The sequence below is a fragment of the Colias philodice genome, chromosome 8 (assembly GCF_061535455.1).
Source record: "Colias philodice isolate Cphi_HAF_F1 chromosome 8, ilColPhil1 Martin Lab GWU primary, whole genome shotgun sequence".
NCBI lineage: Eukaryota > Metazoa > Arthropoda > Insecta > Lepidoptera > Pieridae > Colias > Colias philodice.
In genome coordinates, this window is record NC_143093.1 from 11,268,807 (window position 1) to 11,294,870 (window position 26,064).

Genomic DNA, 26,064 nt, shown 5'->3' on the forward strand with positions numbered 1-26,064 from the left:
AAAAGTTTGTCAATAACTTTGAGTGTCACAAAAAGTATTTTTGATTAAGTAGTTACTCAGTTCAGTCACATAAGTAAATGGAAAGTACAGTGTATCTACTCAGATACTTCAGTAATAGAATATGATTGAAAATGTTTTTTCAGTATAAGATGAATTTATGTTGGGAAGTTATTTTTACATTAGTAGTGATTTTTTGGCAGTGGTTTATGTGTTGCCGTGCTGTGTGATGTTAGGACACATATTTTTAAAATGTTTTATTGATTTGTTTCTAGTCATATAATGTTATGTGTACCTTAGAACTAAAGGTTTACCAAGATATAGGATAGAATACAAATAAAAAACATAATTTTCCACAAATCGTTTATTTCTTAAAAGAACCGTTTATGAAATACAAAACATAACGCCAGTGGCGTGCTTCAGATAAAACAGAGTCAGTTATAAAAATAAAACACAAAATAACATCAGACAAATCAGTTTTACAAAATGAGCGTTAATACATCTAGAAAGAAAGCTCCATCTATTAAAGATGTAACAAAAGTTACGACTGCATGTGTCGTTTTAAATTAATTATTAACATACATCAAAATAAACAATTCTGCTTGTATTGAGTACTTGTCCACGAAAAAAATATCCTGAGATTTTAGCGATTTTTTTTTTATTGATATTACTGAAATGTAGACATTAGTAGCGGCACAAGGCCTTTAATTTCTAAGCCAACCTATTTTATTTCATGGACAAATTTCAAATAAAACATTTATAGACACACTACACAGCTTGTTGTCAACTAAAAATTACTTCGTCGTTTTTAATTGAGCAGGTACAACATAGCAAAATCAAAAATGGGTGCCGTAGCACAACTCTCTACACTACAAAAATGACTAAGCGGTATGACTACAAACTTACAATACAAATAAATAGCCGTAAGAATTTGAGGTATTTCTTACTGAGGAACTTACATCAATAAAACGAACAAACACAAACATTAAAAAGAGACATATATCTACATAGTTAATTTTTTGCTAAGTTTTAATAATTATAAACAGTTTTAGTTTCCGAATAAAATTATAATACCGCCATATTTTAATCCTTCTTTAAATTTTATATGAAAAAACCGTAGTTATTACTTTGTTAACATGAAAAAAAAAAAACATTTCAATGCTGAAAAAATATTGAAAATGTACGTGCACGAGCGTACGAACGTCTCTCAGTGACCGCATGTTATTAAATTGTATTATTTTAAAATGCGTGTAATCCTTAAACATAAATAATATAAAGATTAATATATTTTAGAACTCTTGTATTTTGGTTTGGTTACAACTACGCTAAATAACTAATATATTCAAGACATCAAATTAAATAGAACTTATTAATAAATAATGAAGTGGTATACTTCATTTGAACTTCATCCAATCATCTAGTTTAGTAATTATTTTTAGAAAGACCAAACATTGAGTTTTCACTATAAAATAAAGTTCTTTACATTTTGCGGTTTTCCAAAAAATATAATGTAGTGTTCTCATTTTTAACGCTGGACTGTCATGTCACAATATATTAAGACAATAAAAATGGTTTAAAACTTTAAACGTATTAAATGATATTTTCATTATTATCTTCTATTTTACATTTGAAAAGGTGTTTATGTTATTCATTAGTCAAATACATACTATGGTAAAATGCAATTCGTAACTGTCGATTGATTTTAAATCGTATAGAATTTAATATAAAGGTTGTTCTTGTATTTATTATTATTACTAGAATCAACCATATTCAGAACTACCCCAAAACACATTAAAGGTTATACATACGAGGAAACTGTCAATTTTCTATTAGTTTACATAATATATAAGTATTTTTATTTTATATTAATAGTAAGATAGTTACAACATGACAACTACTCGGAATAAAGTGTATAATATATTATTATAATATACATATTATTGTCATTTAGATATGTGTTATATTTATTCAACTGTATATTATACTTAGTGAGGATATTGAAAAAGCTCAGAGAAGTGTATAATACTATAACTAATATTTAAAATAGAAACATTTTTCCTGTGAATTCATGTAAGCCTCTATTCTGATGATACACTGTCATATTGCATGACATGCAAATTACTCAAGCATGCATGATTGAAAAATTGCCCGTGTTTTAGTAAAATTTTTGTTTAGATGCATGTCATGCCGCATGACTGTATGATTTTAATTGACTGCGTTACTATATAGTGTTACATATATATTTATCTTATATTGTAATACTTGTCATATGGTTTAAAATTAATTTTTAGGTATATGAAGTTTTTCCAAAAGTTAAGTAACAAAAAAATAGTTCATTTATTAATATTATTTATCAAGTAGGAGAAGTATGTATCCGCTACTAATGAAAACTTTTGTTATATTTTATGTAGTTTTTACTTGTTTTTTTCAGTAATAATATGATTCTTGATACCACATACTTGATAGAGATTTACGAACACAGATGCGCTACTTGCGTGTAAAAAAAATCAAATAAGAGCAGATTTTTTTTTCGAATTATTTTAATTATTTTTAGGACAGAGAAATGTAGTTTGACAATGTTGTTTTCCAACTTTAACACGTTTATTATTTGTTGCCTTCTGCCATCTGCTTCGATATTTTTTAATTTTAGGGGCAAATGTCGTGAATTCTTTAGGTATTAGTCTGGTAAATTTGTTAATAGTCTAATTTTGTTTTAACCCATTGAGCCCCAAAGGGCCCGATCGGTCCCAGACACAATAGATTTTCTATTGTGTCTGTGGTTCCGGGGCTGTCTAGACAGATTAAAACTGCCATTTTATTTCTTCATACGTCAAATACCCCCTACTCTTTCCACACGACCCCCTCCCCGGGATCCCTCACATCCCTCAAACTCCGTATGAAGCTGGTCATATCATACTCCTCATGGTACTGTGCGTCATCCCAGAGCTCCGGCAGTTTCTCCTCGCCGGTCGCGGGTTCGGTTCCCGTGCTCAGTTGGAACAGGTCGAGCAGTTGGTCCGTGCCCATCGTCTCCATTGCTGCGTTCTCGCTGCTTATCACTGTGTTAGCCGTTTTTAGTTTGAACTTTTGTAGCCTGTGAAAGGGTGGGCGGATTAGTATTTTGGTTTGATAAATTGGTAGGAGTTGAAAAATACGTATTCCAATTGTTATAGTTTTACTGTTATTATATGCGAATATTAAGAAAAAAAGTGAAAAAAACGTTGTGTGGTTTTATGAAACCACGGTTAAAGTGAAACTGTTCGAACGGTTCCGAACACTGCTTTGTGTAGCGCATGTCGCGTAACGGTCGGCAGCCGCGATACACGCGACATGCGCTACACAGACCAAAAAGTTTGAGACGATGTAATAAAAGTTTCACTTTAAAAAAATTCTGATCAGTTCTAATTATTTTAAAAATAACTTTTGTTATTTAACTGTGCAAAGGTAAAGAGCGTAGGAAACTTTATATCTTTGCTCCTTCGAGCCGGTTTTTTTACATTGTTACAATTTAATTGTGTAAACTGTTTTGGAAAATTAATTAAGCACAATAAAGTGGCATAACGAACGACGCGAGTTCGAATCCCGCCGCGTGATCGAATTTCCTATTCTATAAAAAATAATATTTGGGTTAGTCTTTGATATGTAGGGTGGACTTGGATCTTTCTCGTTTTATTTAAAAAGTTATTATTGTCATTTTATTCATTAGGTAAAGTATTTTCAATATCAGTTTAAATTTTTTTGATATCTGCAATAGTTACCGAATTATCGCCTGTGCACACTTAACGATTACACCCGGTATAAATGTTTGAATTAGACTTTGAGTTCGAGTTTAAGTGTGAATTATTAAATATTGTGCAATAGTTACCGAATTATCGCCTGTGCACACTTAACGATTACACGGAATAAATGTTTGAATTAGACTTTGAGTTTAAGTGTGAGTGTGAGATCAGGCCCCGGAATCACAGACACAATAGAAAATCTATTGTGTCGTGGACCGATCGGGCCGTTCGGGGCTCAATGGGTTAAGAGTTAAAGATTGAGTTAGAGATGTAGTCTGACCCCATGATGACTTTCGAGTTTGAGTGTGAGTGTGAATTAAAGATTGAGTTTCAAATATAGTTTTACCCCATTATCTTCTCCTCAAGCGTGTTGCGTGTAACGAGGCGATACACGTTGACGACCCGGCGCTGCCCGATGCGGTGCGCGCGGTCCATGGCCTGCAGGTCGCGCATCGGGTTCCAGTCGTGCTCCACGAACACTACTGTGTCTGCGCCCGTCAGGTTCAGCCCGAGCCCACCCACCTGCATAAACGAATGATTATTATATTTTTATTTATCACACTACTATGCTAGTATACATTACTATTATTACTTCAAACTAAAACTTATAGCTAGACTAGCACAGAGGGCGGCTTTATCAGTGATAACACTCTTCAATTATTGTTTGGATCTGACAAAAATTATGTAAAAAAGGCATGTTTAATCTCATAACAGTATTGGTAAAATAAAGTGAAACAGGGCGAGTCGCGCGCGCTGCGAATTGCGTCCGCGCATTCGTATCACAATATTGTAAAGGTTATCTTATGCAATTAAATTTAACAATTATTATGCCGAAACATCACAATAAAATAAATATTCATTTACCCCCTTCAAACATCAATTTATAACACACATTTGAGCACACATTATACAACACTTTTAATTACATTAGAAAGAGGTATATAACGCAATGTGACCGCCTCCTTAGTACAGTGGTTGACGCGTGAGCGTAACACCGAGGGGTCCCGGGTTCGATTCCCGGTGGAGACGGAAAAAATGTCTCGGTCTGGTAGGACACAGAAGGTCGATCACCTACTTGTCCCTAAAGAAAATCGATCAGTGAAACAGATCATCTGCCCCTTCGCAATGACGAAAAATAAATAAAAACGTAAAAAAACAGACACGATACATGTCCAGTATTCAATACTTACACTAGTAGTCAACAGCAGTAGATCAATCGACACATCCGTATTGAACCTGGTCACAATCGAATGCCGCATGGCCGATGGCACAGACCCATCTAGCCTTAAGTACGTGACCCCAGGCAAATGGGCCCTTAGCAAATCACGCTCGACGATATCAAGCATGCTCTTGAGTTGGCAGAATATTAGGGCTCTGTGTTGGGACACCACGGAGCCAACTTCGCCCGTCGTGTCTCCGGAGCCTTCGCCCCCCTCGCTGGAGGACACGCCGATACCGCAGTCGAGAAGTAATTGCCTGGAAAAGTAGTGACTCGTCAAAAAAAAGTAATGTAAAATAGACATCAATAAACACAAAAGTACTTATATATTTATCTGCTGTCAATCACGAAATTAGTAAAAAAATAAATCCCGTATTAACAGGCAAGAATCATTGAATACCCAATAATTCGGGCTTTCAAATACGCAAAGTAATCTCAAGAATTCACTGCATAACCATATCAATTTCTAACAATTATAACAAATATTTACAATAAAATCAAGCAGAACATTGATCTCGATTCCTATGAAATTTGAGTATTAATCGTAAAATTAGATCAATAATTAGACCCTAAAAAAGACCAAAAACATACTTGAGTGCGGGTAGTTTAGCGCTATGGTGTATATCATCGAGCGAGGAGTTCTGCGCGGCGAGCTGTCGCTGCACGCGCGCGAGCTCGGGGTGCTCCGCGCTCAGCACCAGCTTCGGGTGGTTGCACACGTTCTGCAGGTAGTGGAGCGCCTGGGGATGTGGGTATAAGACAAAATAAAAGATTTTTAGTAAATGGCGAAAGATTTATACGTTTTGAAGGGAAAATAAAGGATATATTGGCAGACCTGGACAAGTCAAGTAGATTAAATAAATAATAAGAGAATAGTGACAGGATTTAAAAATAGGGGAAAATAATGCAGCTGGTCACGAGAAACACATAATTGTATTGTTACTGACAATGTCTTATAAGGAAAATAATTTGCAGGCTTTAAAAAAAAGGAGGAATTCATGAACCGGATTTATAGGAGAAAATCAGGATTCGTTGTAACCAAGAATGTGAAAAAATGACAGGTTTTGCTGTACAACACGTTATAACATGTAATATTGACAGGTGTTGCTATAAAACACGTGATAACATGTAATATTGACAGGTGTTGCTATACAACACGTGATAACATGTAATATTGACAGGTGTTGCTATACAACACGTGATAACATGTAATATTGACAGGTGTTGCTGTACATTACATAAGAACATGAAAATTGACAGAATTAACTACTGAACATTGATTCATTTGCAGTTTTTTTTTTTTAAGTTTAGGAGACAAGGGAAGAATGAAAAAAAAATTGGTTGTCTGTAAAGTCGGTTTACTGACGATAGTTGAACGTGACAACGTCCCATTGTGCTTCTTTGTTGCTCGTTCCGCGCTCTCGCTTGCACTTCAAGCCTTACATGAAACGCCTCGGAGCGAGGTAACGCCGCATGAGTCATGTTTTTTCGTGCGTGCAGCCGGCTCTATCGAATTATAAGACGTTGTCACGTCAAAAAAAGGTGGGGAAATTGACAATTCTCGTTCTTTTTCCACGCATCAGCAAACGCACCTGGAAGACGTGCGTCCTGGAGTGCGGCACGTCGTGGCTCATGTGCCGCTTGGAGAAGTGCTCGTACAGCGAGCGCTGCAGCGGGCTCAGCTCGCAGTAGTAGTCCTGCGTTATCTTCGGCGGTAGTTCCCGGAGTACGTCCTCTTTCACGCGTCGCAGAAGGAACGGTAGCACCTGAAAATGACAAGTCACTGAGTTATTTTGCGCATGTGTATGAGTGATACTGAGTTCGAGCAAATTGTGGATATATGTAAAAGATGTGAACTATGTATATGTGTGGGTATAGGATATGCGGCGTTTGAAGAAAATATCTGTGTTTGTGTTTGTATAAATTTTTGTGTGTGAGTATGTATTTGAGTGGGTTAACATTTTAGTGCTTGCTTGTTGGCGTGTTTTGTGTTTATCTATATTAAGATAAGATTGCATGTTTTTCGTATATGTGTGTGCTTGTGTATGTGCATGCATAATTTTTGGGGTATGTTTATGATTATTTGCTTTTATTTGTGTATGTGTTTGGGCATGCGTGATGGCGTATGTGTGTTTTGCGTGTTAGTTTGCTCGTTTGCGTGTGTATGCGTTACTCTGCTTGCGTAAGTGTGTGTGTATGTATGTCTGCGTACCTGTCGGTGCAGCGCCTCGCAGGCGAGCGCGCCGGCCTGCAGGTGGTGCGGCGTCGCCCGCGGGTCCCGAGCCGCGAGGATCGGCCGCGAGTAGCGCGCCGTGAACTGCCGCTCCGTGCCCAGCAGACCCGGCATGAGGAAGTCGAACAGCGACCACAGTTCGAGCACGTTGTTCTGTGAAACGTACAAGCTGAAATATCCGACTCGAAGGACCGATAAACCAAACGTAACTAGATATTATTACTATGTGAAAACACCGCCCCCCGCCAGAATGATCCACTCAACTGCGGTCGGTCGGCCGCAGAGCAGTCAGTGCCTTGCTCGCTCTTTAGCGCAATACTCACGATTAAAACGATTGATATTATATAAAGATTCCATCTCGAAGGACCAAAATTGTTTGTCTTTTATGATTTGGTCCTTCGAACCGGATTTTTTGTTAAAACTATTCTATTGACTCGTTACGCACGGACACATGTCGTTGTTATTATAGTTCTTCACTAGTTTAAAGCGTTTATTGTTTGTTCAATAGTTCACTAGATATGAAAATTGATTGTTTTGTCACGCATTAAAACAATCAATTTTCATCATAATATTGCGGTTTCAAATATAAAATCACATGATCAAATGAGGTACGAATAAATATGATAATAAGTACAATTTAAAATATTCTAAATCTTACCTGTATAGGCGTCCCCGACAGAATGAGCCTATGATTAGCTACCAGCTGTTTAATAGCTTTAAACGCTTTCGTCTTCCCGTTCTTGATCACGTGTCCTTCATCCAGTATGCAGTAGTTCCACTTGATAGAGCTGAAGAAGTCGATATCTTTCCGCACGATATCGTACGACGCGACGATAAGGTTGTACCGTCGGACGTGTGACCGTAACCGCTCTCTTTCTACCGGCGGTCCGACGTATTGCAGCGGTTTTAGATATTTCGTCTGTATGAACTTGTTCACTTCGAACACCCAGTGACCTGTTACAAAATTGATGTATTAATTTAATGTAGAAGAGGCATTTTTAATTAAACTTGTTTTGTGTATTTTGGTGTTTTATTTGTTATAGTTGAGCCAATTTAATAGGCAACATTTGACGTCTATCAATTTTATCTTCGAAGAGAGGTAACCTGCTTAAAAACATCGATTAAAGTGAATTAATCGATACGGATTTGAAACATTTGTAAATCGAATTTATTAATTTATGATGATTTTTGTTCACAAGTAATCAATGCATTCGATTCTAGATGTCAGATCTCGATTTTTAGAGTAACATCTCTGGTATTTAAAAAGAAAAAAGGTTTATTGACACAAAATTGTAGCGACGTCAGTTCTTCAATTCAGAAATTGTTTATTATGTTTAGAATGGTTCATCAGTAAAAAGAAATCTTAAAATTACTTGTATCGGTCATTATTATTATAAATATGTAATCGTTATTGAAAAAAGTTAAGCAAATGTGCAGATCTAACAGAAAGAAATATCATGTTATTCTATGTTGTCGTTACTAGGTTACGTTGTTGAATTTTGTTGAACTGTCAAATGTTGCCTATTAAAATGGCTCTACTATAATTTATAAATTTTTGAATGTGTAAGAGCGGGTGTACACGATGAAACGTCGTGTGAAGGTGAGCGTTGTAAATGCGTTACATGATCGCAGCGTATTACCGCCCGCGGCGAACTAGAGTTCAGATATAAGGGCGTGTACACACTGGAGACCGATTCGTGTCGAGGCATAAGGACAGGTACACATGGTAGACCATCTCGTGTCGTATATAAGGGCGTGTACACCATATAGACAACCTACTGGTGCAGTATAAGGGCGTACACTCTATAGACCACCATGTGGTTGGGTATACGGGCGTGTACACATAGTAGACCGTCTCGTGCTAAGGCAGGTGCACACGGGAGTTGAGCTCGTGTTACACTATAGGGACGGGCACCCACCGGTGAGCGTGGGCGGGCACACGACGAGCGAGGGCAGCGCGGGCGCGTGGGCCTGCGCGCGCTCGTGGTGGGACGCGGCCACCACCACGATGGACTGCAGCGTCTTGCCGAGCCCCATGTCGTCGCACAGCACGCCGTGCAGCTTGTACTCGTACAGGAAGCGCAGCCAGTTCACGCCCGCCTGCCCACCCGATACATAACATACATTAGATTGAAGGAAATTTCAGTTTTTATGACTTTAATTATCAAGTTATTCAAATTAAACACAATTTAATTCAATTTATGCATGCATGCATGCATGCACGCACACACGCACGCACGCACGTACACACGCACACACAAACACACACACGCACCTGCTGGTAGCTCCGCAACTCCGCAGCCACGGGCACGGGCACGCGGTAATCTTTGATCGCCTTCGGGTTGAACAGCTGGTCCACGAACGCTCGGTCAGCTGCCCGGCGCGCACGCAGCTCGGGTGACAGAGCTGTGGGCTCGGCCGCGGCACCGTCCAGCGGCATCAGCTGAATCAGCGTGGCAAAACTGCGCGTAGCCATCACGCGGACCGACTCGTTGTGGTCGCTCATGCGCCCTGCACACAGATGAAACGTTAGCTTATAATTATTGTATAAAATGTTAATCAAAAATAATAAGGCACTTAAAATGTTGAAAATCTAAATCATTCTCTTGTGAATCTTAATTTTTTAAAGCAATTTTTCCAAAGCAAATATAACAACACCGACGTCGATTAACCGATATAAAATATCGTAGAATCTAGTGTTAAATGAATTTCTGTAATTGGACCTACATCTCGATATGCATGCTAATTATGTCAAATACTAAAAGTATATTATGTATTAGATGTACATTTATTGGCAAATAAAATAAAATAAATAAAAAACATTATCTAATATTGATGTGCGTACACATGTGCGTATGTGAATGCGTGCACCTTTTTGCGTATGTAAGTACACACGTACGTACATATGCAAATATATGCGTGTGTGTGTGTGTGTGTGTGCACTCACCAAGCAGCGGCACGAGCAGCAGCACGATATACGGCACGAGCTGCAGCTGCAGCGTGTCCACGAGCCGCGCAAGCGCTTCCGCAGCACCACACCGCACGCACGCACTACCTTCGCTCAGTGCTTCGATTAGCTGCAATTTTAAAAATATATAATACATGCAAGCATGGGTCCAAATAACATAAAAAAAAATTTGCGATGAAATAAACTTCAATAGAACACAACCAGCCGATAGAAAACCATTATGTGGAGGAATTAAAGCTGTAAAACAAATTTCGCAACAACACAAAAACCTATAAAAAGAGTAATACAGTTAGAATATCAAACAAGTAAAATACAACAACGACCAGCAATTATTATTATTATTGAAGTGAAACTTCTTTAGTCGTCTTTTCTTTCTTTTTTTCTTTCTTCTTTTTCCTTGATATTTTAGTCGCTTCGAGACTAAAATATCAAGGTCGCATCATGGCAATACCGTCACGTCACGCAGCGACAATTTTCCTATCTTTGAATCTTAAAAGTTTCACTTCTGACACGTATCCTCTTTCTACTAACCTCTTGCACGAGCGCGTCCATCATCCTATGCGGTTCCCTTGCGGCCATAGCGGCAAGTGCCCTCGCAGCCATGTGCCTTAGCGCAGTGAATTGTGCCCGACACAGCGCTGCACATGCTCGGGCACCTGACGATACCTTCTGCCATACAGCAGGGCCAAGGTGGGCACATACCGCTTCTACTACTTGCAGACGAGAGATTAACTCTTCCGCTGCGTCTGCTTCTAGTGCATCTAATTCTATAAGCAATAACAACCAATGAAATCGTCTTATTCGAGGATCCATGCAGACTTTGCATTGAATAAAGCGTAGTTCTAGGGCAAACAAACTAATAACAATCTTTTTACTTATTATTATCTAACTAGTTCGGTTTAACTGAATACATTAGTAAGGCATTTTAATGAAGTCATGTTATGTATATAGATTTCAGCATGGCGTTTGATTTATTTGACCAAAAATATGTTATTAAAAAATAAAAATGATAAAAATGATGAAATGAGTAGCATGATGTCATTGCATTGATGGTGCGTATTATATCATCTCTATCGTATTCAACTCGTCAAGATACAATGTTAAATTTCTTTGGAAAATGCTATGCCAATGAGGAGTACCCCAAGGATCTCACTTGGGACCATTGTTTTTAATTTTGTTTGAAAATTTATCTAAGGATCTTTAAAAATAAATACACTAATATTGAATGAGCCAAAAAAACAAATAATTACAGAACAAATAAATTTTAACTTACCGCTATCCGTGAGAATTTTCTCAAATGGTTCCGTGATAAACTCCCACAACTTCGGTAATTTATCAGGTAATTCATCACCGAAATACTTCGCTAGACTAGTTAACGCCATCGTCGCGCCTCGCCTCTGTATTCTTAACATCTTTCGGGTCTAGGAAGAAAAAAACTCACTGTTATTTATCTTGCAAACGGTAAACTTTTATTTTGGCCTTGGTAAGGTAGGGTAAATTATAAAGAAGAAAAAGTTAATTCCTATCAGTTTTTCAGAACGAACTGCCGCTCTCACATGTTCGAAACTTTCATATTATCTTTATATTCTATCCGTTTTTATTTATTTGAAATTGAATATTATTTTTTGTCTCTTGTTTTTTGAGACGAGAGCTTTTTTTTTCTTGTTCTTGAGTTTATTTGTCACATTCATTCCTAAGTTTAATTATTATACCCTTGACACCTCTCAAGTGTTGTCGCATTCTTTTCCTATTTTAATTATTTTAGCGGTATTATACCTAATTTTTTCCTAATTTTAAGAATTTTAGCGGTTTTATACCCGATTGTTTCCTAATTTTAACTTTTCCCCATACCTGATCCTCATGCGCCAGCACGTGGTCGATAGCGTCGTGCGCGGCGAGTGCGGGCGGGCGGCCCCGACGCGGCACCACTCGTTCCGCGCTGCGGTGTTGCTCGCGGAGAGTTAGTATACCGTTGTGTTTGTCCACTGTGCCACAACATTTAAACACAAACTCAAACATTTATCAATTAGACTTCTTTTAGAAGAACTTTCGAATCGTCATTACATATTTTTAACAATTACCGATTCGGAAAGCAGTATCTACGGAGAAGAACCGGCAAGAAACTCCATAGTTGCTCTTTTAAGATTGATCGATGAGCGAGGGACACAACTAAATTAAGTAACTACTCTAAATTAAGTAATTAACTAGATTCAACTAAATTGAACGCAGAGAAGGAAGAAACGAAAGAACAGGAAGAAAGGGGAGATTAAAAAAGGCCAGAATAGCGGACCTATGTAGCAACACTGATATAGGATATACAATTCTTAAACTCAAACTCAAACATTTATTTATTCAATAAAACTTCTTCTAGAAGCACTTTTGAATCGTCATACAAGCCTTAAGTAATAAGGACAATCTATAATATAAAAATGAATCCCAAAATGTGTTGGTAAGCGCATAACTTGAGAACGGCTGAACCGATTTCGTTAATTCTTTTTTTATTATATTCCTTGAAGTACGAGGATGGTTCTTACGTAGAGAAAACGTGAATATGTACCACGGGCGAAGCCGGGGCGGACTGCTAGTACATAATAAATAAGTTATTGAGAATATACATGAATAATATTATAGAATAAAAAATATAAATATCATCCATTAATTTTTATAAAACTATTTTCAGTGATCAGCCAATGAATTTATGCAATAAAAAACCATTAAGATTCCATAAGGTCCACCATAAGGTCAAGTCCCAAAAATAAAATAAAAAACAGTCACAAAATAGTCGCAAATCAACATAATAATTAACAACACTTACACGCAGGACCCGTATTAGTATCGGGCTTCGCCTCACTGCCGCTATCACCGCTCCCCGAGTCCGGTCCGCGTTCGCTTCGCTCCGCCTTCTCTTCGCCCGTCTCTAGCGATATGCGCGGCGTGAACTCTGGGTCGCAACTGAAATAATAGAAATGTAATTTAGAAACTTCATATAAATTATGTTACTGCAAAATTTGTATTGCCTTGATTGCATTTGATACGATTTTCTTATAAAACGTTTATGCAAGTCCATTTTTTTTTATTTAATTTTTCTTGACTTAAAACATTTTTTTAAATAACAGCTATATGGCATTAACAAGTCGTAAGTGCAGTAAATAATTAATTTATAATAATTATTGTAATTTACAAATACTTATAATTTTTAAACGTTTTTGTAGTGAAACTTTTTTGGGCGCGCTGAGAGTAAAATTTCAAGGTTGCGTCAGGGTAATACCGTCACGTCATAGAGTAAGGCGGCGATTTTGGTATCTTCACTTCTGACACGTGTGCTCGGCACATACGTTCTTTTTTCATAAAAATTCACATACCGCAAAAAAGCCTTCAAGTTGACCAGCACTTTATTATTCGGACACGACTCCCTCCCGTGCAGTGTGGCCAGCAAATGCGCGAGTGTATCAGCCGCTGCCGCTTGTAGTTTCTCGCTAGACTCTCGTTTGATGCTGTCCATGAGGGGTCGGATTACTGGGTTTAGTTTATCTGGCAACACTCGGAGACAGGCTACGGCGCCGCTGACTGCTGCTTGCACTCTGGTAGATAAAGACATATACTTTTATATGGTAAAGTCGAGATCCCCGTCAAGGGGGGACGCCCTTGTGCATGTCGCTACCAGGGTGAACCTTCAGTTCACCGACGCGTCCGCGTTAAAATGTAGAAGCCCTTCTGGCTAACATTGAGAGACACCACACAAAAAAAAAAAAATGGTAAAGTGTGTTATAGTGCACTATATTGTAATAGTAATGCACTTTAATGTACTGTAGTGCATTTTAATGTTTTTATAATAAAATAATATTTATTTGCAAAAAACAAAGAGATGTCAAAAAAAATGTTTAATGTGTTATAGTGTACTCACGATACATTAAGCTCGCCCTGGTCGAGAGAACACTGCGCAACAGCTGCATGCAGTGCCGCCCGGCGTTGCTCGAGGTTCTGTGCTACTCGCTTCGCCTTCATACTTGCAACTAGGGGTGCAGTGGCTGCTGTCATTGATGCCACCTGGTGGTAGTGTTTGGTTAATATTGTGATTTTTATTTACGATAAAATTTGAGCTTTTATTTTGTTAACTATATCTAAATGGCAGTACTATATTTTGCCTGTGACTTTGTCTGCTTGTTATACGTATAAAAGCTGTATTTGTATAATTATAGGCACATTGTTTTAGTTATTGCTCAAAAATAAATTAAATATCAAAATTTCTGGATTATAATGAAAATAAAGATATACAAAAAGCTGGATAAGATTCTCAAGTGGCTTATCTTGATGAAACTAATGAATAAAAATATATTTTAATAAAAACGAACCTGTTCTAGTCTCAATATATTGTTATACTCCTCGCCGTCCACGGGCAACTTGTAGTGTTTCATCATAGCCAACAGGTCGCGAGCCTCTTGCAATATCCTGAAAAAGACAATTTCTTAAAATAATTTTTTCAATTCGTTTAATTTCATACACAAAAATAGTTACAAATCATGTTTATCGTTAAGTATTTAAAATACTGTCACTTTGTTGATATAGGGCAACGTATTAACGTAGCGTAACGTAACGTAGTAACGCTTCATACAAAATACATTTGTCTGAAAATTTTGAATGCATCTAAATAACCAGATAGACAGTTATTAAGGTCAAGTAAGTTTAATATGTTACTACGTTAAATAGACTTAATACAATTGCAAGTATTTAACAAGAATTAGGTATATCACTACATAGTATAAAACAAAGTCGCTTTCTCTGTCTCTATGTCCCTATGTATGCTTAAATCTTTAAAACTACGCAACGGATTTTGATGCGGTTTTTTTTTAATAGATAGAGTGATTCAAGAGGAAGGTTTTAGTATATAATTTATTATGTTTTAGACAAAGCGGGCGAAGCCGCGGGCAGAAAGCTAGTAAAAATATAATTCATGAGTAATATTACCTGTTGCAATTCAATGCGACCTCATCGTAATACAGAACTTGATTCAACGCAGTATGCAATGTGGTCACTAGTAGCGGAGGCGCCAGCTTCGATACATCTTTCTCTTTGTTGGAATCCTATCAAGAATAGAATAATATTAGAAAAAATTATAAAACAGACTTGGTATAATGTACAAATGTATTTTCGGACGTTTATTAAAAGTAAATTGTTATAAATAAATAAAAAATGTATAGAATATTTCCTATATTGCCATTTTAAGGCATATCAATAAATATTTAAAACAACATGTTATTTTTGAGTTTACCGTTACAATTTGAACATACAATCTAACTGCAAATATTTTAAAGTTCAAGTGTTTAAAGTTACACTGTAATAACTCAGGCCCCGGAATCACAGACACAATAGAAAATCTATTGTGTCGTGGACCGATCGGGCCGTTCGGGGCTCAATGGGTTAAGTTAGTTTTAGTTACTGTCCAATCAAATTGAAGGTGAAAATATTAAGTACATTGTATTATTGACTTTAAGTATAAGTTTGAGTTGAACTCACCAGCTGATGCGACGCAATGCCAGGCGGGAACAGATCGTGCTTGACCGTGTGCGTCGCCCACGATGATATCACTAATCCCGCTACTAACCGCTGGAGGGCGCTGCCCGAACGCAGGTATACTACCATTACCTGAAAAAAATTATGATAAAACTTTAAAATTAAATCTTTTTGGAGGATTGCAGCTGAATACTTAAAAAAAAAGACATGTGGCACTCGGGGACTGCCGCGGTAAAGCTTTTGCATGCTATGCCTTCAAGCCACACTTCCGCGCCCGTCGGAGTGGGGAGCGTGAGGTTTTTCGTTACTAAATTTCTGGATTCGGTCCTCGCGCTCAAGGCCCGCGATAGAAGCTATGCAATAGCTTAATAGTAAAATGATAAAAATTATCACGCTCATATTGCGTGCTTGTGTGTATCATAAGATGCGGTAAAAATAATTGAGAAATGAAGTAAATATAGGTCGATACGAATCGTGTAAGTCATTAAGTTGAAGTGTAAAGTTTATCAGTAATATAAAAATAAGTCGGGTTTTCCTTCCTGACGCTACAACTCCAGAACGCACGAACCGATTTCCACGGTTTGGCATTCGTTGGAAAGGTCTCGGGCTCCGTGAGGTTTATAGCATAGAAAAGGTTTGCTAGTCAGTAATGTTTACAAAGATGTTAGTGAAAAAGTTCATTAACGTCACAAAAATAATCTACAAACATTAAAAAATTTAGTAAAAAAAAAGTACTTGTTTTAATACCACTAAAAAACCTACCTAATTGTACAATCAATTGAATATTACGCACCTTAGTATAACAATCTATGGGACTCTCGTCTTCAGCCTTATATTCGATGCCGGGCGCCGGCTGGACTAGGTAACACGACAAATATCCTGCAATCAGATAACATATTGTTAATTCCCCCGAATTGATGAGTGGAAAACAAAATGAAGGTTAAAATTGCCGTGGATCAATTTCCTTCCATGACTTGATCCGCCCACTTCTTATATTTTGGATGTACTCAGGGCAATTTGATTAAAGTGACTTTATTAATTTTGATTTATTTATCCTTTATACATATAACGGTGAGAAAAGACAAAAGTTAAATTAAAGTAACACGAAGGCACATTATTTAAAAAGAGCAACAACAAAACAATTTTTTTACGTGCCCTATTCACTAGAAACTGCTTTCCTAAGCTGTTATTAATGGTCAAACCATGTTATGAGATAAAGGTAAGCCAGATAGACAGCGCTGAAACACGTAACGAAACGTTTCAGCCTTTAGTAAGTTATTTTAATGTTTGAGTTATGGACCCCCCCTCACCCAGCACGTTCGCAGCGAGCACGCGTGCGCGCGTCACGTTCGCGTCACGCGCAGCGGCCGGCTGCGTGTCGCTGCCCCCCACCACCCACTTCTGTTGTGGACGCCCCTCTCCCTCACTATCCCCCATGTTCATGTTCCCCTCCCCAGTCGCGTCCGTTTCAGTTTGAGATGTGCTGCGCGGGCGCCGCTCCTTGAATTTAGATAGTTAAAATGTTATTGTTCGTTTTAAAATGACAAATAATTCTAGTTTTAAATAAAAAAAGATTTTATTTCACTGTATTTCCATCCATAAACAGAACGTTGAATTTCAAAGAACGTTTAAATTATCAATTTGTTGCAATTCTGTAAATAACGCTGTTGATTCTGCCACATCCCTAAAATAAAACAAGAGTACACTAATGACAACAGAAAATTACTGCTTTTTTTTCTTGTTTGTTTTTGTGTCGACTGCGAAACGCTTGACCACGATCTCGACCTAAGTTAGAACATACTTTTTAAACGGAAATCAATATAAACTATTAAACATGGATCATTCTTACATTGTACTGTATGATTTTATGTCAATAAATATTTTTGAAGTGAAAACTTCTTTAGCGGCGTTGAGCACTTTTTCTGTAATGGGTATAAAATCTTAAACTCGCGTCAGGACACGTGACCTGATCGAAAAACCGTAAGACGGATGGATATCAAACATGCTCAACGTTAATAATCAAGTTTTCACTTCTGCCGGCACTCCCGGAGTGCAACCCGTCTTTTTTTATTTATTTAAATATAAACGCACTTCCTACCTATACCTACCAAGGTTATGCTTGCGCAGACTCTTCTTTTGCCACTCCTGGATTATGCTGATGCGTGTTACACAAACTTATGTGAAGAGCAGCTTAATCGACTCGAACGGCTCCAAAATACTTGCATCCGATTTGTTTATGGGCTGCGAAAGTTTGACCATATTTCCGAGTATCGTAGGAAACTTAAATGGCTGCCAATCCGTTCACGCCGGAATATGCATGTCCTCAAACTTCTCTACTCTATTATTTTCTGTCCTAATTCCCCTTCCTACTTAAAATCTAATTTTAACTTCCTTACAACTGATACCTACTCTCTTAGATCTTCCAACAATCTTTTGCTTAGTTTCCCTATACACTCAACTAAATATTACACCTCCTCCTTCACTGTCACTGCAATCCGTTTATGGAACAACCTACCTGAGAGAATTCGTTGTGCTCAATCAATAAACTCTTTCAAGAAAATGCTGAAAGATTATTTCCTTTCCCTCTAATTGTAGTATTTATGTAATTATCGTATTGCTGTTTGTATCTGTAAGTATGTGTATGATATTTGTATATGTATGTATGTATGTGATTATTATATTCTATACGTATATAATATTTATGTATATGTGTTACTATATATTTTATTATTCAAATATTTATAACTCATGTTAATTATTGGCTCACACTACCGAAGTTATTATATTTTTATCCTCTACCCGACGGTTGCCTGGAAGAAATGGCTTATAGCCATAAGGCCGCCCACTGTATGCCGATTGTATCTTTTATTTTGTGTCGTCTTAATCTTGTATTTCCTATACAGTGAAGAATAAATAAATAAATAAATAAACGCACCTTGGGCGGCGTGTGCAGCAGCAGATCAGGATCTACAGGCAAACGCGCGGGCTGCATCGCGAGGCACATCCACGTGGCCAGCATGGGGCAGGCCGCCACTAGGATTGCCCCTAACGACGCGTGACGGAGCAGGTTCTCCCAGATCTGGGGGCAAAATGGTCTATAATAGTAAGTCTGTGTTCCCCGACGAGTACAATATGGGGGCCTTCAAGCGAAGAGTGAACCGGTACCTACTAGGGAAGCGCGTACCATCTTAGACCGCATTTTAGCTTTCCATCAGGCGAGATTGTGGTCAAGCGCTTCCCTTTCTAGAGTAAAAAAAAATAATAATGATATGTGTGGGGAAATTGCTTTATTGAGATGAAAATAAATAAGTTTTGATATGGTAAACGTATTGATGTATTATAAAAGTAGACGCAAATGTACTTAAAAAAAGGTTATCAAAAAATTTCAGAACGGCGATCATCAATAAATCTTATATATAAAAATGAATCGCAAAATGTGTTGGTAAGCGCATAACTCGAGAACGGCTGAACCGATTTCGATAATTCTTTTTTTATTATATACCTTGAAGTACGGGGATGGTTCTTATGTAGAGAAAACGTAAACATGTACCACGGGCGAAGCCGGGGCGGACCGCTAGTTGTATATAAATAAAACATCCATTGAAATTATTTATAAGAAAAGTCTGCCTAATACACGTAGGCAGAGTTCTGCTTCGGATAGTTTTAAACGTTATTATTATTTTAGTTATTGTTTCAAATAATATGTTCTATCGCTCATATTTTTTAAAAGGTTTATTCAAAATTTACTAGGCTATAATACGATATTATGATCCAAAGATATACTTAGCCGAAATATTTAAGAATTTGTTGTATTACACAAAAATGATATCATAACTTACATCAATAGCAATTTCCTGTATCTCATGTACATGCTCAAACAATATCCTTTGGTAGATATGCCGCATCGTTGCTTGCAATAACTCTGGAGTCCAATTCAGGTACTGGTTATCCCCATTCATAGTTACCACAGCGTTTTCACCACCGGTTGCTTTATCGGTACCGGTATCGTTATCGTTATCGGTTTTGTTGTTCTTTTCGGTATCGGTATCGGTGCCGTTATGACCGTTTACCGTGACTAGAGGCTTGGTGAGAGTTCGAAGGGTTTGTAGCGTCGCTTTGCGAACTGAGCTGGTCGAGTGATCGAGGTAGGGGAACAGACGTGGTAGTACGTCGACTAGGTCGATCGGGCTGAAAATAAATCAGATAGCAAATTAATAACCTACCCTAAAATGGTAAACTTTGTATTAATCCATCAGGCCCCGGAATCACAGACACAATAGAAAATCTATTGTGTCGCGGTCGGATCTGGCCGTTCGGGGCTCAATGGGTTAAGAACTGTCTTTGAACTATATGTTATAACGATAAAATTAGCGTTACTTATAAAGAATTTCAATTTGTAATAGTTGATGTTATATCAAATTGAGTATACATCCGGCTCGAAAGACCAAACTCTGAGGCAGCTCATCGTCCCTTAGAAGCGTCCACAGCCTTGCAGCAAGGTGCGGTACAGCAGCAGCTCGTTATGACACCAATACACAAGCAGTTGATACTAGTGGACTAGAGGATCCGGCTCGAAGGACCAAACTTACTGTAGTAACGTAGCCGCAGTTGGTAATCTAATAAGCGCAGCTAGTAATGCCATATAGCAGTTCGCGGGAGCAGCCAGTTCATCCTGGTCCCTTAGAAGCGTCCACAGCCTTGCAGCTAGATGCGGTACAGCAGCAGCTCGACGTGATGCTAATGCACCAGCAGCTGGTACTAATGCACCTGCTGCTACAGCAGATACGTCTTCAGCTGTATCGTCCAACCCGGCGATCAGGTGTTCGAGGGCACCACTCTCGATTGCCACTTCCTGGAATAATAAAAAATAATAATTATTACGTTGTATAGTTTTACAATTAGACTAAAGTTGGTAATTTTTGAAACAAATAGAAATCACAGTGGGACGAATCCGGTCAGAAAAAAGGGTAATATAATAAAAATGAAAGGAAAAATAAATTACAGTTGATATGATTTCGGGAAGTGGGAGGTTAGTTTTTGAGGGTAAAAAAAATGGTTTATCTCGATTTCCGACAAAACTACAAGTCATATGGAAAAAAGTTAAATTGCATAGTTGTAGGTAATAAAAAGTTCTCCAACTTTTGCATTTAAAACAAAATAGTAATAAAAAAAATAAAATTATATTTATTTGCCAAAAGAATGTTAATCAAAATATGTACAAATTATGACAGCGGACCGCGCACTAGGCGCAGTCTGTCTCGCGGGGCCATAAAGCGATTATACAATGAAAATGGAGGTTCACATTTCCAACGCGTTTAATACAATGCAACTTTAAACATCAGCACACCCCAGACACTCCTGGATACAAAACTATCGTTTTGACAGTCACACTGTAGAGACTGCAAATGTGTGTGTTAACGCTTTATGGTTGGCACATTTGTGACTAGCGTCAATAAATTCGCGTTTTTCTGATGAAATACATCCGTAAACAGCACAATATCTAACCATTTTCTACGAAAAACGATAATCACAAATCCAAAACAATAAAATTACTTTAAGGTGATTGCAACGATCTGTTCCCAGCCAATATCCCGCTAGATGGCGCTGAATTCTACATTTCTAGTTTATTTGAGTTTTTGCGTAATTGGAATAGTCATCAAACCTAGGAATAGTCATGGCGGTTACTGAATATTATATTTTATTGAAATATGTTATATCATTGCCTTAAAATCCACCCAATTCGGTAAAATTATGCGTTTTAACATCTGTCATTGCATACAGGGTCGTTTACACACACAGACGTATACAAAAATGATAAAGATTTAACTCTAGATGGCGTGAATGTAAAGCGCGTCACACACGGTGAAGATACTACCTATAATATTTTATCTAATCTAGTAATATTTTATATTACAGTATCTTAAGGTATCCGGTATCAGCGTTCTGACCATCATTTTTCTTTTTTCGCTGTAGAACCGCCATCCTGTTACAAATGACCCACAAAGGAGAATGACCACGGGTGGTATCGGTAAAATTTTAGTTGTGCCACGTATTCGTTATATTGTTAATTCCTATTTGTATTTATAATGATCATATGTATCAATATTAAGTCTTAATTAAACCGGATAAATTGAAATAATAGTAAAAGTAAAAGTTTTTCTTTTGAAACATGTATGAACTTTCGCATTAGTAGGAAGTAGGATTGTTATAAAAATAAAAGTTATATTTGTTGGCGTAAACTATTTTATTGTAATTTTGGGAAATAAATAATGTCAAAATTGATTACCTACAATAAAACGCAGTTTTATTTTATTACCTACATTACACTATTGTTTTTTTTTTTATCAAAACATGTATTTGAAGTAGCAAATATGATATTATGCTGATCCAAGCATTTTCACTCAAAACTAATATCACTAATGATTTGTAAAAGTAAATTATTTCAAAATACATTTCATAACCAACAAGTAAGAATAATTATTCATACAACAACAAATCAAAAACACTATTTACTATGGAAAAAAAACCAGGAAGGTGAAAAACATATTTACGATTTCGATGCACTCGACTTTTAGTAAAATAATAGGTAAAAATATTATTATGGTTTTGATCACAGACATATCTGTGGTTTTGATTTTAGCTACTAGTATCAGAAAGCTGCGTGTTCAATGCACGTCGGGGTCCCACAACTGTGGAGGAAGGAAGGTAGAATACCTCCATCGAATAAGTGAAGTTTCTCGACATACTCGATTTGCCGGCCGGCCTCAATGAAGATTGTCCGAAAGTTGTATATGTGCTCTGTAACGAAAAAATTTCGCTAGCGCGATTCAGAGTGAGGTGTCGTACAATATACCTAATGAAGTTTTTCATCTTTTTATTTTACTGCAAATACAAAATAAAAATTAAACAATGGTAATGTAAATTCTAAACAAACTACTACCAAAATACAATTAGAACAAAAATCATTTGACTTGTTTATTTCACCCAGAGGCCAGAGGCGGCTCGTGACAAAATTGTATAGGTGTTCACTTGAAATAAAACAACGAAAATACAATAGCGTTCGGGATGATTTATTACAAAAAAATGAGCACCACATTTTATAAATGTCTATAACACTAAAAATTACAAAGTACAGGCTATTTCAAAACGAATTCAATGACTAGGTATCAATAATTAGTAAATCACCGAATTTGCATTCGCGAGCGTAGGTATCCATAGTGTTTGTCACTGACGGTCACTGACCTCTATAACTTATAGTTATAGAGGTCAGTGGTGTTTGTTGTGTAAACATGTATGTATTTGAGTAGTTAGTAGCATATTATATTCTGAATTTCTGATCCATGCCTATTCACTCAAAACTAATAACACTAATGATTTGTAACAGTAAATTATTTCAATAGGTAGGTATTTGAACATTTCCCAACAAGACGTAAGAATAATTATTCGTAGGTATACAAGATACAATAACAAATCTAATACACTATTTATTATTTTATTATTTACTAGCGGTCCGCCCCGGCTTCGCCCGTGGTACATGTTTACGTTTTCTCTCCATAAGAAGTAATAGCTAGAGAGCTAGCGCAAAGCTACCTGTATGTATTTGACCAGATCTGGATTTTTGTGTGTTGATTCCCCTATACCTACTATACATGAGATGAGGAGTCACTAAGCCCAGAGTGGTGGACGGGGCGCGCGCTTAGGTAAGACAGGTGGAAATTTTTGGCGAACTTTGAAACCATTTGACCACGTCTGCCATTTTGATATTTGAAAATAGATTATTATTACTATCGGAAAATAACAATGGCAGACCATTATCACGCGGATAACATTCTGGCAGACACTTATGAAAGTGCTGAAAAAAATACAATTTTGAAAGTATTTGACCAGATCTGCCATTCATATATTTTATTTATTAGGGTCTTAAAAACTTATTTTCGGAACGGCAGACATTTTCATTGCGTACAGACTTCAGCAGACAACAAAACTTTACAGACTTCAGCAGTCAACAAGACTTAGCTTCTACATGGTCAGATGTATATATGTATTACGTTCCCTGACCTTACATCAATGATTTACTTTATTAATGTTTTTATGGTCATTTACATTTAATTTTGAAAACTATGGAATAAAATTTATAAATTTGATGATACAAAACTAAATATACATTTGTAAAGAATCTCAAATATAAAGTTGTGTTGCAAATAACAAATCATCATTTAAATATTTAGTTTATTTCTTTATTTAAGAAACAATTAACAATTACAAAACAACATAAAAAAACACGCATGCATTTATTGAAATGTTCATTCATCATCACTATCGTATGGCGTTGTGTGACTCGTCTTCATAATCCATTGAATCGGATTCTGTAAAAGTAAAACGTAAATTATATAATAAAAGAAATGAGTCATTATAAACTTACCTAGTAAGGCAATGCCTTTGATGTCGCACGATGCCGCCGCGCCGCCAGTGTAGGTACTTCTGCTGCTACATGAAAATATGCTAGGGTTGCAACAAATGGGAAATAAAACAATTGTGATTATTACTATTATGATGTAATCATTTATTCATATTATGTACATTCAAAACAATTGCTATTATTAAATCTGATGTAATTATTTTTTCATAAATATATAATTATTATTAATTACATAATATATTGCACTGTGAAATATTTACGTATCACTTTATTTTTGATGTTCTTAATTGTCTTTTATAAAATTTAAGTGACGCATTCGCATTGGGATCAACAATCCGATAAGAAAAGAATGGAGACAACATATACATAGCTTTGATTTCAATTCTACAGATACAAAATATACAATCTATCTAAAATGATACAACGGATGTTTCCTGCGTTTTCTCGTCAAAATACCGAAACAACGTAATTATTGTATAGTAGTTGGGCGTGAAAGTAAAAAAACAAATGAAAAGTGTTTTCCATATGATTATTTATTAAATTTACGCGATTAAGAATAATTTCAACGATACAATTTAGTAACCGAGAATTCAGAGGATTAAAGAAAATACCTGCCTGATCATTTTATCAAACTCTAAAAGAATTATGGTTATTTCGCATCACTCGGTTTATTAGTTTGGTAATAATTATTAAAGGTAGTTACAACCCTAGCCATTGAGTCGAACGGTAGGCAACACAATATCGACTTTGTGCGGGTACATATGGTACATTTCTTCTTGCTGTGAAGCGTAATTATTATTATTAAGATTTTTTAGGCTATTTTGAATCAGCTGTTCTAATTTAATTCTAGAGTTTATAAATACCTCAACCAATAGTTATTGTGTCCTATCCTCATTTCTTTATATCTTGGTAGTTAACTAAAGTGTTAAATTTACATAACCTCAACAACAACATTTACACTGCCACTGCACTAAAACTAAACTAACTAGCTCTCTAGCTATAAGAACCATCCTCGTACTTCAAGGGATATAATAAAAAAAGAATTATCGAAATCGGTTCAGCCGTTCTCGAGTTATGCGCTTACCAACACATTTTGCGATTCATTTTTATATATAAGACTAGCGGTCCGCCCCGGCTTCGCCCGTGGTACATGTTTACGTTTTCTCTACATAAGAACCATCCTCGTACTTCAAGGAATATAATAAAAAAAGAATTATCGAAATCGGTTCAGCCGTTCTCGAGTTATGCGCTTACCAACACATTTTGCGATTCATTTATATATATATACTAGCGGTCCGCCCCGGCTTCGCCCGTGGTACATAATATTTACGTTTTCTCTACATAAAAACCATCCTCGTACTTCAAGGAATATAATAAAAAAAGAATGATCGAAATCGGTTCAGCCGTTCTCGAGTTATGCGCTTACCAACACATTTTGCGATTCATTTTTATATATAAGATAAGATTATGTGAAAATAACCAGGAAGGTGAAAAACATATTTACGAAAACATAGTAACATAATATGGCTGTCGCTACAATAATTATATTTCAATTTTATCTTTTTATACCTAGTAGAACTGGCCGACGAATAAAAAAAATCGTATTAGAATAAATACAATAAATTACGGAACAAAAAAAGGATTGTAACTGAATTAGGTATGTTTGTTTCTGGGCGCACCGTTTTCGACGACGCGACGCGCGACGTAAGCGTATAGGTATAGGTAGGTACCTACTTTGCTAAAACAAACTAATAAAATTGTGTATCTGTCTGAAAATTCGGAAAAGCATATTTTGCAAGTTTGTAATTACTTTGATAGTTTACCGATTTATAATAATTGTAATTGTAATTGTATAATATATAATTTGCAATGTGGTGAAATTTCATAAAAATCACGGGCCAATTTTTTGTTTTGAATCCCACCGAAAATATAATTGCG

At 36.7% G+C, this 26,064-nt stretch overlaps 1 protein-coding gene across 1 annotated transcript in view; it reads right to left on the minus strand.

Annotated features, from left to right (window-relative positions):
* Positions 1–346: 346 nt before the first annotated feature.
* Positions 347–26,064, minus strand: part of Hel89B (histone acetyltransferase 1) — a 53,360-nt gene continuing 27,642 nt past the window's right edge. Inside the window, exons 11-34 of the mRNA XM_089698464.1 lie at positions 20,297–20,559; positions 19,547–19,895; positions 18,643–18,786; positions 17,018–17,207; positions 16,501–16,586; positions 15,711–15,839; positions 15,162–15,277; positions 14,549–14,645; positions 14,101–14,243; positions 13,559–13,777; positions 13,012–13,148; positions 12,048–12,181; positions 11,470–11,617; positions 10,728–10,963; positions 10,176–10,305; positions 9,504–9,739; positions 9,148–9,328; positions 7,887–8,182; positions 7,208–7,381; positions 6,588–6,761; positions 5,587–5,735; positions 4,967–5,252; positions 4,123–4,298; positions 347–3,091 (exon numbers count right to left, since the gene is read on the minus strand). Coding sequence (XP_089554590.1) covers positions 2,839–3,091; positions 4,123–4,298; positions 4,967–5,252; positions 5,587–5,735; positions 6,588–6,761; positions 7,208–7,381; positions 7,887–8,182; positions 9,148–9,328; positions 9,504–9,739; positions 10,176–10,305; positions 10,728–10,963; positions 11,470–11,617; positions 12,048–12,181; positions 13,012–13,148; positions 13,559–13,777; positions 14,101–14,243; positions 14,549–14,645; positions 15,162–15,277; positions 15,711–15,839; positions 16,501–16,586; positions 17,018–17,207; positions 18,643–18,786; positions 19,547–19,895; positions 20,297–20,559 — 4,446 coding nt within the window. The 3' untranslated portion in view covers positions 347–2,838. The remainder of the gene's footprint in view (positions 3,092–4,122; positions 4,299–4,966; positions 5,253–5,586; positions 5,736–6,587; positions 6,762–7,207; positions 7,382–7,886; positions 8,183–9,147; positions 9,329–9,503; positions 9,740–10,175; positions 10,306–10,727; positions 10,964–11,469; positions 11,618–12,047; positions 12,182–13,011; positions 13,149–13,558; positions 13,778–14,100; positions 14,244–14,548; positions 14,646–15,161; positions 15,278–15,710; positions 15,840–16,500; positions 16,587–17,017; positions 17,208–18,642; positions 18,787–19,546; positions 19,896–20,296; positions 20,560–26,064) is intronic.